Source organism: Sebastes fasciatus, chromosome 16 (assembly GCF_043250625.1).
Source record: "Sebastes fasciatus isolate fSebFas1 chromosome 16, fSebFas1.pri, whole genome shotgun sequence".
NCBI lineage: Eukaryota > Metazoa > Chordata > Actinopteri > Perciformes > Sebastidae > Sebastes > Sebastes fasciatus.
Genome location: NC_133810.1, coordinates 4551796 through 4566676, shown reverse-complemented (window position 1 = coordinate 4566676; position 14881 = coordinate 4551796). Strand labels below are relative to the sequence as shown.

Genomic DNA, 14881 nt, shown 5'->3' with positions numbered 1-14881 from the left:
AGGGGTCCCTTGACCTCTGACCTCAAGATATGTGTAGCACTGCAGGTATTTACAGATAGCTACGACCAGTTCTAGGTTCTGAGGAGCAGTTTATAACTAGCACTCAAGAATAACAGACCACAGACCAAGAAGTAAGTTTGAACTGCCGGGTTTATTTATATAGAAAAGTTAGTAGTACACATGCACATTAATTGGTACCAAAATCACACATTTCACACACCACACAGGAATTGTGCATTTAAATCCCTGGAAACCTTTGAAAATAAAACCCCAAATCTCAGAAAACATGTATTTCTCCCTTTTTGTATTTCATTCTGGTTTGATTTAAACCTATTTAAATTCAGGAGATTTTTTTGAATTTACGCGCCTTTAAGTTGTAATTTAGTTTCTTGTTTTTCTTTAAATTGACTCAGTACTAAGTTCTCTTTTTTTTTATCTCAGTTAGCCCTTTTCATGAGCTTAGCTCTATTTCTCTTTACTTAACCATTAAGTGAATAAATTACTGTAACACAACCTCTTTGTATCACAAATTCGGCACACAATAAATGAAAATAAAAAAACAGTTTAACACAGAATCAAGACACGAAACCAAAATATTCCACTGATCAATTTGTATGATCAATAAAGCAAATCTTCACAACTTCTTGTGTAATCAGTCCTTTTGTTAAGTCCTTTATAAGTCCAAATGAACTCCACTGAAGGTTAGTCCTACCACGATCCAGGAGTATGAATCAGTGTCCTTATCTCTGAAGTGGAGGTTGACCTTGCAGAAGCAGACGCACATCCAACTCTATTTCTCCTTCAGGTGGATCTTCATCTTAATTCTCCAGCTTCAGGTGTGCAAACACCAAACGATCCTCTCAACTAAAAAACCTGGCCAAATCCTCGTTCAACTCTCAAACAAAAGAAGCAGAGTCCAGCAACGTGGACAGAAGGTGAACACAAAATCCTCCAAAAAATGGAAAGAAAACTCATAAAACTTGCTTCTTTACTTTATTTTCCTTCTCTTTTTCATTCATTCGTGACTCCTCTCTCTGTTTCAGGTGTTTAAAGGAACAGTACACAAAGTAAAATAGAACAATCAACCTTGTAAACTACAATTATGACTATAAATGTTAATTAACTTAATAACAAATGTCATTTAATTTGCTTACATTGTATTTATTTGTTTAATGTGGCTCATGTAGTGTATCAATAAAACCTCACTCAGGCTTTACAGCACAGTTTGATCCAGATTTGAATCTAAACAGTTGCAGTAGGTGAACATCAGTGCAGTTCATGTAAAGTTTCTAAATGAAGACCTACACTCAATGATAAGACACAGAACTCCAATGAGACTTTGATTTATTTGAATGTTGTTTTCACGTGATGATACAAGAGGGAAGTCAGATTCAGAGTCACATTATTTGATGCAGTAAATCGCAGTGTAAACGATAAACAACATCCTTACAGTGGGAAGAGAAGGGAGCCACTGAAGGTGCAGTGGTTATCTGTAGAATCAAAGAGAGTATAGGTTGATGGGAGATCCAGGTGAATCTTATCTCCTGCTAACAGCTCCAAGACAACAGAGTTAGTGAAATACTCATAATTCCCGTCATTACGCTCCACATTAAACATGATCTTCTGGTTGTTCTTGTACACAGTTACAGCCATATGACCTATGCGGAGACCAAACAGAGTGAACTGGAGATAGTAGACGCCTTTGACTGGTGCTGTGAAGAAACCTACAGAGTAAGAGGAGAAAATGAAAAACAGTAACAACTGATTTATGTAGATTTACATGACCACATGTGTTCATGTGACCTGCAGTATATTTACCTGTAGCTGGATTATAAGCATTGCCAATGTTGGTGAAGACCTTGCTGTATTTCAGTGTGATGTCTGTGTTGTATGGTCCAACATGTCCTGCATCAGTCAGAGCTGTATAAAAGGCCACCTTTGGTTTCTCTGTTAACACAAAAAAAGTCAATGTATCATTAAACTTGACCTGGCGCCTGCGTGCCTGCGTGCCTGCGTGCCTGCGTGCCTGCGTGCCTGCGTGCCTGCGTGCCTGCGTGCCTGCGTGCCTGCGTGCGCGCATGCGTTGTGAATATGAAGATATAATCATCACCTGCATTGTCTCTCTCCAGCTGGTCAATCCTGGACTTGCTAAGGAGAAGTTCACTCTCACTGCTGCTCAGTCTGGTCTGCAGGTCTGGAGTTAATACAGTGACAGTGAATTACAGAGCAGAACTGTTAACAGGTACAATCTTGACCCCTTGGTTTATGACCAAATACGGAAATATTTTCAACACTTTTTAAGCTCTTTTTCCTTTTTAGAAAAGCAGAAACTAAAATTTAATTCAACGATGTGATATATGAAAACTTTAACATAGGTTCAAATAATAGCATTTTTAGTTATAGAAAATAATAGCAATAGAAAATAACAAACCATAAAACTCATTAAACCTTCTTGTTTGTCCGTGAAATACCTGTATTATCTTTTTCTAGGTCACTTGTTTTGCTCTCGGTGGCCGTCAGTCTAGCTTCTTGGACTGAAAAACAGAAGAAGTTCGATTTTTGTTTGGGTTAAAGGAATTTCTAAAACTGCTTCAATAACACAATGAGCTCTGTTGTGTTTTTAATTAAATGTAGATAAATTATCTTATCCATAAAATATAGATTTTTTAAAAAGATTTTTTTTCAGGAGCTCACAATAAGTGCATCAGTGCACTGACACACATCATCACCTGCATTTTCTCTCTCCAGCTGGTCAATCCTGGACTTGCTAAGAAGAAGTTCACTCTCACTGCTGCTCAGTCTGGTCTGCAGGTCTGGAGTTAATACAGTGACAGTGAATTACAGAGCAGAACTGTTAACAGGCACAATCTTGACCCTCATCTAATCTGTTGACCCAATACTCAAGTACTAGAAACTAAATGTCCATGACAATATTAAACCATAATTGACTCTCACTGCCCAACGATTCCTCATACCATAAACTGCGTTCACACTAAACGCAAAGTGAATTTGCGCTGGACACATCAGAGAGGGCTTACCTCCATGTAGATAACAACAACGTTTCATCAACCATGGCTGAAATAACCACTATTGCTGCATGTATATGTTGTGGAAGTCCCAGATACGTCGGAACACCAAACGCCTTCATGTCTGGTTTTCCTAAAATCATCCTGTGGTGCTCGGTGAATTTCACCAAACTGTATTTACTATATCTAGCAAGCCACACACCGCTACAGCGGTATAGACACAAAATAAACAGATCAAAATGATGCTGAAATTACTACATAACGATGCAGCAGGTCAGCTGGCCCGCTGTTGTGATCCGTCAACCGAACCAGACTCTTCGGACTCTGCTCCAGCTCCGCTCTAACTAGCTTTGTTTGAGGGGGGGCAAAATTAGCAGCTATGCAAAATGTGTTACTTGGTGACATCACCACGTTACGGTAGAAAAGGCGGGACTTCAATCAAGGCATTTCAGGCAGTTCAGGAGCAGTGTTTCTGTGGGGGAGAGTAGCTCCGTTTGGTGTGGACTTTGTGCTTTGTAACTTTGCAGACCTTTTACACGCACAAGAAAACTATATATAACACACTGAAGGAAAGGGAAAAAGCACAAAAGCATAATAGGTCCTCTTTAACACATTAAAATAATAGCATAAAAATAACAAACCATAAAACTCATTAAACCTTCTTGTTTGTCCGTGAAATACCTGTATTCTCTTTTTCTAGGTCACTTGTTTTGCTCTCGGTGGCCGTCAGTCTAGTTTCTTGGACTGAAAAACAGAAGAAGTTCGATTTTTGTTTGTGAATGGTTAAAGGAATTTCTAAAACTGCTTAAATAACACAATGAGCTCTGTTGTGTTTTTAATTAAATGTAGATAAATTATCTTATCCATCAAATATAGATTCTTTTGAAAAGATTTTTTTTCAGGAGCTCACAATAAGTGCATCAGTGCACTGACACACATTATCACCTGCAGCTTCTCTCTCCAGCTGGTCAATCCTGGACTTGCTAAGGAGAAGTTCACTCTCACTGCTGCTCAGTCTGGTCTGCAGGTCTGGAGTTAATACAGTGACAATGAATTACAGAGCAGAACTGTTAACAGGCACAATCTTGACCCTCATCTAATCTGTTGACCCAATACTCATGTACTAGAGACTACACCATATTTATCTCTCACTGTCCAACGAGTCTTCATGCCTAAATGACTAAATAGTCAATGTCAGTGCTGTTCAAAACAACCAATATTACTGTTACAAATGAGTCTTTTCTCATCTGACAGATCTGTTAGCCAAAACATGTCAGTCTGACAATGAAGTTGTTCTAATACTTTGAGTGTTGCTGGAGTTTATCTCTTCTTCATGCACCTTGTTACTTGTAAGTGGGTAAAAGTTGTACCAGAGTTACTTTACTGTTCATTGTGTGTCAATGTTTGCATTTAACATTTAGGGCTGTCCGTCTGTCGGTCGGTCCACCACTTTGGTCCAGACTGAAATATCTCAACAACTATCTGATGGATTAATATGAAATTATGTTAAGACATTCATGGTCTCCAGAGGATGAATCCTTACTGACCATGAGGTTGACATTTGTGGTTTTGTACAAAATTCTCAACAACTATTGGATGGATTGCCCTGTAATTTGGTATACACATTCATGTCCCCCTCAAGATGAATTTTTATTATCTAACTTTTCATCTAGCGCCATCATCGGGTCAAAATTTTGTCCAACACCTTGGTTTATGACCAAATACGGAAATATTTTCAACACTTTTTAAGCTCTTTTTCCTTTTTAGAAAAGCAGAAACTAAAATTGAATTCAACGATGTGATATATGAAAACTTTAACATAGGTTCAAATAATAGCATTTTTAGTTATAGAAAATAATAGCAATAGAAAATAACAAACCCTAACACTTATTAAACCTTCATGTTTGTCCGTGAAATACCTGTATTCTCTTTTTCTAGGTCACTTGTTTTGCTCTCGGTGGCCGTCAGTCTAGTTTCTTGGACTGAAAAACAGAAGAAGTTTGATTTTTGTTTGTGAATGGTTAAAGGAATTTCTAAAACTGCTTAAATAACACAATGAGCTCTGTTGTGTTTTTAATTAAATGTAGATAAATTATCTTATCCATAAAATATAGATTTTTTTCAGGAGCTCACAATAAGTGCATCAGTGCACTGACACACATCATCACCTGCAGCTTCTCTCTCCAGCTGGTCAATCCTGGACTTGCTAAGGAGAAGCTCACTCTCACTGCTGCTCAGTCTGGTCTGCAGGTCTGGAGTTAATACAGTGACAGTGAATTACAGAGCAGAACTGTTAACAGGCACAATCTTGACCCTCATCTAATCTGTTGACCCAATACTCAAGTACTAGAAACTAAATGTCCATGACAATATTAAACCATAATTAACTCTCACTGCCCAACGATTCCTCATACCATAAGCTGCGTTCACACTAAACGCAAAGTGAATTTGCGCTGGACACATCAGAGAGGGCTTACCTCCATGTAGATAACAACAACGTTTCATCAACCATGGCTGAAATAACCACTATTGCTGCTTTGTATATGTTGAGGAAGTCCCAGATACGTCGGAACACCAAACGCCGTCGTGTCTGGTTTACCTAAAATCATCCTGTGGTGCTCGGTGAATTTCACCAAACTGTATTTACTATATCTAGCAAGCCACACACCGCTACAGCGGTATAGACACAAAATAAACAGATCAAAATGATGCTGAAATTACTACATAACGATGCAGCAGGTCAGCTGGCCCACTGTTGTGATCCGTCAACCGAACCATACTCTTCGGACTCTGCTCCAGCTCCGCTCTAACGAGCTTTGTTTGAGGGGGGGCAAAATTAGCAGCTATGCAAAATGTGTTACTTGGTGACATCACCACGTTACGGTAGAAAAGGCGGGACTTCAATCAAGGCATTTCAGGCAGTTCAGGAGCAGTGTTTCTGTGGGGGAGAGTAGCTCCCTTTGGTGTGGACTTTGGGCTTTGTAACTTTGCAGACCTTTTACACGCACAAGAAAACTATATATAACACACTGAAGGAAAGGGAAAAAGCACAAAAGCATAATAGGTCCTCTTTAACACATTAAAATAATAGCATAAAAATAACAAACCATGATACTTATTAAACCATCAGGTCTGTCAGTGAAATACCTGCATTCTCTTTTTCTAGGTCACTTGTTTTGCCCTCGACGGCCGTCAGTCTAGTTTCTTGGACTGGAAAACAGAAGAAGTTAGATTTTTGTTTGTGAATGGTTAAATTCATTTTTAAAACTGTTTAAATAACACAATTAACTCTTGTATTTTTCATTAAATATAGGTAGATAATCTTATCCATAGCGCATAGGTTTTTAAACATTCATTCTGGAGCTCACATTTAGTGCGTCAGTGCACTGACACACTTCAGACTGTTAAAGGACAACATTATCAACACTCAACAGGAAAAGTAAGCCAGTCTGTACCTGAATTCTCTCTCTGCAGCATCTCCACGTACACCTTGGTGACGATCAGCTCAGTTTTCAGTTCATTCACCAGGCTCTCGCTATCCTTCACTATGCCCTCCATGTTCCTCAGCTCCACCTTGAGCTCCACCACCATGTCTCTCAGCGCCCTCACCTCCGCCCAGATGTCAGATGCGGTTTGCTTTGTGTTCTGCTCGGTCGATTCCTCAACTGCATCTCTTGGAGCCGTCTCCTGAAACTCTCTGATCTCACCCACCTGGCCGAGGCCTCCACCATCCCCCTGAGCCCCTGACCCACACAGACCGAGCAGCAACAGCAGCAAACCAACAACAACCCTCATTGTCCAGTTACACGTCTTCACAAACGGTGAATGAGTGGTAAACAGTGGTAGAGTTGGCCCGTCTTATATAGTCTCCAAACTCCAGCCGGCTGAACGAATGGGAAAAACAACAAGTGTTTGATAGTTTGATTCAAGGCCTCAGATGATTCAGTATGATCTCTGTGCAGGTGAGAAAATACAAGCTGCTACTGGCTGGTGGAACACTTTTACTATGATAACCTCGCATGCAGTCACACCTGTGCATACACCGAGTTTATTAATACACACTCAGACAAACACTCAGAGAAACACACTCATCCTAATGCTGAGGCCTTTTAGTGTGACTGAGGGTTATCTGATTACATTCAGAGAAGGGAGTACATTTTTTTCTTCTCTCTGTCTCACTACTTATCTCATTCTCTCTGATATATTATAAATTAATATAAAAACTGTCCTCTGTTAGAACATTATGATAGTCTGTTACATCTTATGACTAATGGTGACAACAATTTTTGAAACTGGTCCAGTAATGAGAGAGAACGCTGTAGCTTCCAGCGGCTAAACGGGCTGTAATGTAATCATTTGGGGCACCCTGGCACCGTCAGTTTACGTCCACTAAAAGCTGCTGTTCACATGTTGACCATGCTTCCCGTCCAATCATAGAACTCTCTGGATAACGGTGTACAGAGGGAGCATGTGAGAGCTGTGTCATCGTACAGGCGGACAGTTCACTCAGTTTGTGCTGGCTCATGGGACCCATCAATCTGGGTCAAAGGTAATGGGAAAGCTGCTGAATACAACAAATCACTCGAGTTAGAACTAATCCACCGCAGAAAATAGTGCTCAACAAATACAATATTTACTCCAGTTTAAGTAACATTTGATAAAATCTACAATGACGGTGGTATTAGGAAATGACTGGAGCATATCCAGATCACATTTCGGCTGCTCTAACATTTCCTGTGATGTTAACTTTTGACAGCTACTTATTTTGTGCTGATACGGGCAACCTGAAGTTCATAGATAACTGCTCCAGTAGCCTCTGCTGAACTCTGAGTCTGTCAAAAGGTTGTGAAATGCTCAGTGAAAAGCAAAGAGTTTCTAATGTTTCTGATAACTCTTTCTTCATTCATGCTTTTAAGGACACAAATAAATTAGAGCAACTGTTGAAGATGAGCTTTTACTTACATGAATGGTAGAAAAATTATAATTGAGACTTATTTTTGAACATGCTGCGATATCTGTTAAAAAAGAAAGAACAGACACAATATTTACAATATTCAAACCAATTAAAATTTCAATCTAAAAAAAAAAAAAAAAAATGCTTTTAAGTATTTCTGTACTACAGAAATAACTGTATCTATAGGTCACATCATGTTTGGATTTTAACAGATGAATACGCAGAGTCTTTGAGGATAAACCAGTTTGCACCACGATTTTATTTACCCACACAATCAAAAGTTATATATCCTGCTGCAAGAAGCTGATGACAAACGCTTTGGCATGATATCGGGTTGCAGTTTACAGTGAACAAGGTCATCTAGTGGTGACTGTAGCTCTGAAAATCTTCCGATAACAGAAAGTGAAAAGTGAAATGGAGACAAAACACAAATGAGCTCCTGATAATAATAATAATTATAATAATAATAATAATAATAACAATAAGAACAACAATAACAGTAATAAAAATGATAATAATAATATGTTATTAATAATAATAATAACAATAATATTAATACAAATGATGAAAATAATAATAATAATGTTAATAATAATAATAATGTTAATAATAATAAGAAGAATAACAATAAGAACAACAATAACAGTAATACAAATTATAATAATAATACGTTATTAATAATAATAATAACAATAATATTAATACAAATGATGATAATAATAACAATAATAATAATAATAATAATAACAATAATAACAACAATAACAGTAATGAAAATGATAATGATAATATGTTATTAATAATAATAACAACAATAACATTAATACAAATGATAATAATAATAATAATAATAATAATAATAATAATAATAATAATGTTAATAATAATAATAATAATAATAATAATAATAATGTTAATAATAATAATAATAATAAAAAATAGAAACAACACAAATTAAATATTCATAAACGCTTCCCCATAAAAGAAAGTTATAAGAAGGGATTTAAAAGATGCTAATGATGATAACGCCCATGCACATAAGGGTTCAATAAATCATTGATATACTTTAGAGCAAGGCCATTTAATGCTTTAGTAGTGATCGATAAAATTCTAAAATCAATATGAAAATCAATTATACACCTGACTCTCTTAAGGTAAAAAAAAATAATTCTATTTTTAAATAAAAATAAATAAAAGTAGATGTTTTAGTTTAAAAATAAAAACAAATAATTTGCCTTTACTATAGCATATATATAATTCACAAAAAAGCTGTAACATTAGATTTTTGTAAAGTGAACAATAATAAAGCTACAACACACAAGGAGGAGGTGTTTGTGGTGGAGGAGGTACACCTGCACCTCACCTGTATGAATATGATGAATATGAATAGATGCTTCTTCCTGACGTATCAACGAGGCTGAAGAACGACTGAGACACTGATCCTGTGTCTGCTATAGCTTCAGTGTTGTACCTGAACTTCACACTGCTCCATTGAATGACATTATATTCAGTGTTCCCATGTTTTACTTAAATGATTAACTGTGACTAAATGTGTCACATGTGTTTGAGATGATGACGACGCAGAGAGCAGGTAATCACTGTGGCATTCAGCTCTCTTTGTTAGCTGAACAGGAATGCAGGGTTGGACAGCTCGGTGTCTCTATGGTGATAAATTATTGTTTATGAGCGTTGATGTCATTTCAAATCTCCCCTCTTTGCTTTTTTTAATCCCTGAAGTACTGAGGCAACAACCCTACGTTGTTATTTTTGTCCTCTTATATGTAGCTTTGTTTAGTTGACTAGCCGGTATCATCATCATCGAGGGTTTTGTACATCCAAGGCCTTTACTGTGGTTAGTGGCTTGCAGTTGCTATTGTGCCTCATTAAAAGGTTTCTTAACGGTAATTGTTAAAGGATGGGAGAGGTTTAATTAGTCTCGGATCCTGCCCTGATGTTCTAAAGAAGGAGGACAAACAGGTAACCTTTTGGTTCCAAAAACCACCTGGTGCTTCCCTTTCACCTGTACAATTATCCAAAGAGAAAGAGAAATGTAGCCGCTCCCCAACCCGATGTTTTTATCAACCGAAGGTCACCAAGAAGCTGACTATTCCTTCCTTATGATGTTTTTAAACTATAATCTCTTAAGGACGTCAGTGAGGTCAGGTTGGGTGGTTGGGCGTACTCAGGCGTGTGTGATTTTGACTCCAGAAGTAATTATAGTTGTCTAAAGTTAACCAAACCTGAACCAGAGAGGTGTTGGCAAATTAGAAAACGCCCATATGAGACATTCATTTAAATAAAGCAACAGGAAGTTCACATCCAGAACTTTGTGTTTCAGGAAAAACAATAACATGACGTGTGTTTTGATGTGCTCATGTCCTGACCTTGCCCTCGTTCTGATCCTCTGCCTGTTAGAATGAATAATAGTAATGTGATGTTCAAGGAGCGCTGGGCGGACCGGTCTGTCCAGTTTGTTCTCTCTCAGGTGTTCTGTTGTCTGCAGGTATTTCTGAACTGACAGCTTCTCAGTGCAGACATCCGCTGTGACAAGACGTCTCGGACTCGGAGCTCTCTTACTACACAAACACACAGGTGAGACATTAACTGGGCTCTTTAGGAGTACACCTCCATTAAAATACATAAATACTTGTCACATGTTTGCTTTTATTATCTATATTTTGTATTTGTGTCATTTATGTTTTTCTCTCTTGTAGTGATTTTATGCTTTTTTTTGTAAAGCACTTTGTAATTTTTGCTTTACAGCAATTTGTCATGAACTATTAATAGAATTTTTTTTTATTATTATATGTATCCCCATAGGTCAGTATAATATGTGCTGTTTAAGTACCTAAGACGTGTCTCGACCTCATGTTGAAGGGAACATTTCAATAGTTATTTTGCCATTTATGCATTCTTGGCTGAAAATATATATTTTTAATTTTGAAAGTAGAATACAAAAGTATGTATATTCCATTAATTTGATGACTGATTAACCTGACAACTCAAATGACTGAGGGTTTTAGGATCTAAAATTGGAGTGGCGCTTCATAAATGTTGAGAAATCACAAAGAAATCCCTTCAGCATAGCTGAAGAAGACTTGGGGAATGTGTGCAGAAAAGGTCAAATAGTCAGGAGGAAGCCCTCGAGCACTTTCTGAGTTCTCAGTGAATGCATGCCAAAATCTGTGAATCAGTATAGGGAAGATAATCGATCCAGATTGTCGTACTTGTTTCGTCTTTGGCTTCTGATTATCTCTACAAAACATGGTTGACATATACATTTTGTTTTGGACAACTCTCATTAGTTAATTGTGATTTCCAGCAAGTCAAATTATGACAAAGTACATTGTTTGTAATTCCCCTCCAGAACAACACGTCACTCGTAAGGCCTCCCGAAACCAAAAGTACAACTCTTATCTGATCTGACAACGTCATGGTTGAGGTTTTGGCTCGGTTTAGGCACAGGAATGACTCGGTTAGAGTTATGGAACAATCATGGGTTGGGTTAAAAATACTACTTTGTCATGGTTAGGGAACCTTCGTCGCCATGGTGACATTACTAACCACTTGGTTGAAGTTAGGGAAACAATGTGCTCATGGTTAAAAGAAAAGTGACACAAGTTACAGTAGAGGAGAAAATGCAGAGTGTGATCTATATTTTCACATCACAATTCATAATTAATATGGACACTTTTTCAATCAGATAGGATATGTACTTTGCATGTAAATAAGGCCTGAGTGCATTAAAAAAACACCAAAATAGAGTTTGTTTATAAAAGAAAATAGGTCATAAATTGCGTCCATCACCTGTTGAGTGTTAAACGTCTGCATGATTGTATGGATATTGAAACATTTAATTTAATTTCTTATGTTGACGTGTTTCAAACAAGTCCATCAGAGCACCACATGATCGGTGTCCTCCTCATTTTTATAATGAATGAGTAATCATCAAACCCCTCTTCTTCAAAAACCACAACATCTCACAGAACAAACTCTATAAAACCGTAAAATTGTGTAACGTAACGTAAATATTTTGTGATTTATTTTTGTTTTTCAGTGTTGACGCCAACTCCAATTTGTAACGTGAACCTCTACATCCTGGTTCCTCCCTTATAGACGTCATCATGTCTTCCAAGATGGTTGTCCAGCAGCCTCAGCCTGTGATGGATACCCGAGAATCAGACCAGTGGGGATCTGGGATATGTGACTGGCATGAGGACGTACATGAGTGTGAGTGTCTGTGCTTCAGCGACTGATTCATATTCACACCAGTGCAGATGCTGGATGATAAACTGATAAATATGTTTATGTAATGATGCCCTTTTGAATCTGATATCACTTATCTGTCGTGTACTCTACTGTGATCAGCTCAGAGTTGATTTTTATCTCTCGTGCACAGTCTTGTGCTCTGCCTCCGTGACAAAAGGACATTGTTTGCTCACTGTCAGGGCAAGTCTTTGTTCATTGTTTCTCTGAAGATTTCTAATAAATAAACTTATTACCAGCTACATAAAAACACAGGGGATTACAGTACTAAGTCATTTAGTGGATTTCTTTACTGAATCAATCTGTAACTCACAACAAAACCATCTTATTTGTTGATTTGAACACCAAAATAACTCTTAAAGGTCCCATATCGTGCTCATTTTCAGGTTCATACTTGTATTTTGTGTTTCTACTAGAACATGCTTACATGCTGTAATGTTAAAAAAAAACATTAATTTCCTCATGCTGTCTACCTGAATATACCTGTATTTACCGTCTGTCTGAAATGCTCCGTTTTAGCTTATTTAAACGGAATTGCAATGGAATTGCGTTGCTAGGCAACAGTTTGGGTCCATGTTTACTTCCTGTCAGCTGATGTTATTTACATACACTGCAACAGGAAATAAACTGGGACACATTAAGAATGTTTACGTTTAAAACCGTGTAATGGTGTAAATATTGTATATTTGTGACATCACAAATGGACAGAAATCAAAACGGCTTGTTTCAAACGCACAATTTCTGAATACGGGCTGTGTGTATTTCTCCGTATATTGTGCGTTTTGATAGTTTAACAGTATTTATATATAACTTAAACCTGCTTTATAATATAACAGACATGAAAATCTCACTTTTTATAATATGGGACCTTTAAATGATACAGACTCAAATCCATGTGACATGAAAATACATCATAATTATACCAACTAATCTGATGTAAGAGAGATTGAACCTGAAATCTTGGCTCATTATGTATGGAAAGTACATGATGCCGAGAAAGAACAGGTGATTAATTCACTTCCTCATATCTTCATTTGTATCTTAAAACATTGTGTGTTTGTAGGTGTGTCTTTTATCGGAATCAGTGTGTTTATTTGTTGTTTTTCCTGTGTATGTTTTTCCTGGTTAAGGTTGTCTCGGTTTCTGGTGCTGTCCCTGCTTCGCCTGTGTAACCACCAAGGAATACGGCCAGTGTCTCTGTCTCCCCCTGTTGGACATCTTCGGCCTCATCCCTCCCATCACCTTGTCCATGAGGGTCGCCATGCGGCAGCGCTATGGCATCAAAGTAAGGCCACAATGCTCTGTTGTTGTTGTTGTTGTTGTTGTTGTTGTTGTTGTTGCTGTTGTCAGCTGGCAGAAGGGTTTGATTATTTTTTCAAATGATTCTGTTGAACCACAATTCAAAAGCAATGTCTGATTTTCATTAGTTAATTTTCAGTAAATTTTTATTTATTATTACTTTTGTCAGTTTCAGGTTATTTCAGTGACCATTGTGGGTTTTTGTTTCTTTAACGGAAGGGTACCAACAATTTTGTCCACGTCTGTATGAGTTATGTTACCAAAATGATGACAGTTTTTCCTCGCTAAAATTTATTTAGGGAAGTTTTATTCACCTGTTTGACCTGACATCGCTGTGTTTTGCCTTCCAGGACACCATCTGCCATGACTGCTTATGCGCGACCTTCTGTAGGTCCTGCACCTGGTGTCAGATGTCCAGAGAGATGAAAAGAAGAAACATCCCAATCGTTCTAGTCAGTGCCAAGAACACATGACCTCTCTCCTCACTCGTCATCACAACAACAACTAGGGCTGTCACATATTTCAAGTAAACCACAACATGCTAGAACCACACTGTAGACTGAAGCCCTATTGAGGTTAGCTCAGATGGTTAACCTCACAACGCCCCAGCATCTTTCTACAGGAAATTAGTAGTTGTTTTTGTTGTCTTTTCCCTTGTATTATTATTTTTCCACCCGAGACTAAAACTCTTATATCTGATCTTAATAAATTATTAACTGTCCATTGACATATAGGAAACTGTTCTTCTCTGGGGTTCATTATAAAAGTCTGTTTAATAGTTTAAAATGTAATACTTCTTGTACATTTTTAACTATATTTAGTTCAGCAATTTGTAATAATAATAATTATTATTAATATCTGACATATTGCAATTATCGAACGGACATTTAGCAATTTAAAATTAATTAATTTGTTACATAGAAAAACAAGATACAGCAATTGATAGTTTTATTTTTGCTTTATTTACAGTATATATATATATACTATATATATATATAGTATATATATATATGCATATTTACTTTTTCAATATTTTATTTTTGTTTTTACTTCATGTCTTCTAATGTCATAAAGTTGACTGTTATTAATTATTGATTTATTGTTAATGAAATAAATTAAATGAATATAGTATGCTGTTATTTCTTTTTCTAAATTCATACAGCACATTGTTAGGAGAAGGTATACAAAAATAAAGTATAATATATATATAAATAATTAACAAATGTATAACACACTAAGGGCATACTGAAGAGAAAACATACAGAAAGCCACTTTTCACTTTAAGTAACTTTAGTTCACTTTAAATACTAATGTAAAACCTCATAAATCTGCTAGA

The 14881-nt window shown here is 36.9% G+C and overlaps 2 protein-coding genes across 7 annotated transcripts; one reads left to right on the top strand and one right to left on the bottom strand.

Moving 5' to 3' along the window:
* Positions 1-1327: 1327 nt before the first annotated feature.
* Positions 1328-6903, bottom strand: LOC141753246 (uncharacterized). 5 transcript variants are annotated; one of them, XM_074611716.1, is made up of 11 exons: positions 6482-6903; positions 6174-6236; positions 5195-5278; positions 4946-5008; positions 3972-4055; positions 3708-3770; positions 2730-2813; positions 2472-2534; positions 2111-2194; positions 1819-1947; positions 1328-1724 (listed from the first exon to the last, which is right to left on the bottom strand). In XM_074611716.1, the coding sequence occupies exons 1-11, from the start codon at positions 6819-6821 to the stop codon at positions 1447-1449; spliced, it is 1335 nt and encodes a 444-aa protein (XP_074467817.1). In that variant the 5' UTR covers positions 6822-6903; the 3' UTR covers positions 1328-1446. The 5 variants fall into 5 exon arrangements, with proteins under 5 accessions (XP_074467817.1, XP_074467822.1, XP_074467820.1 ...); XM_074611721.1 differs by lacking the exons at positions 2111-2194; positions 2472-2534; XM_074611719.1 differs by lacking the exons at positions 2472-2534; positions 2730-2813 and having other exon boundaries at positions 6482-6902.
* Positions 6904-7426: 523 nt separating this feature from the next.
* Positions 7427-14674, top strand: LOC141752613 (cornifelin homolog B-like). Of its 2 annotated transcripts, none has more exons than XM_074610658.1 (5): positions 7427-7575; positions 10484-10572; positions 12038-12210; positions 13377-13531; positions 13896-14674. In XM_074610658.1, exons 3-5 carry the CDS (start codon positions 12105-12107, stop codon positions 14016-14018), a joined length of 384 nt encoding a protein of 127 aa, XP_074466759.1. In that variant the 5' UTR covers positions 7427-7575; positions 10484-10572; positions 12038-12104; the 3' UTR covers positions 14019-14674. The 2 variants fall into 2 exon arrangements, with proteins under 2 accessions (XP_074466759.1, XP_074466760.1); XM_074610659.1 differs by having other exon boundaries at positions 12097-12210; positions 13896-14263.
* Positions 14675-14881: the final 207 nt, after the last annotated feature.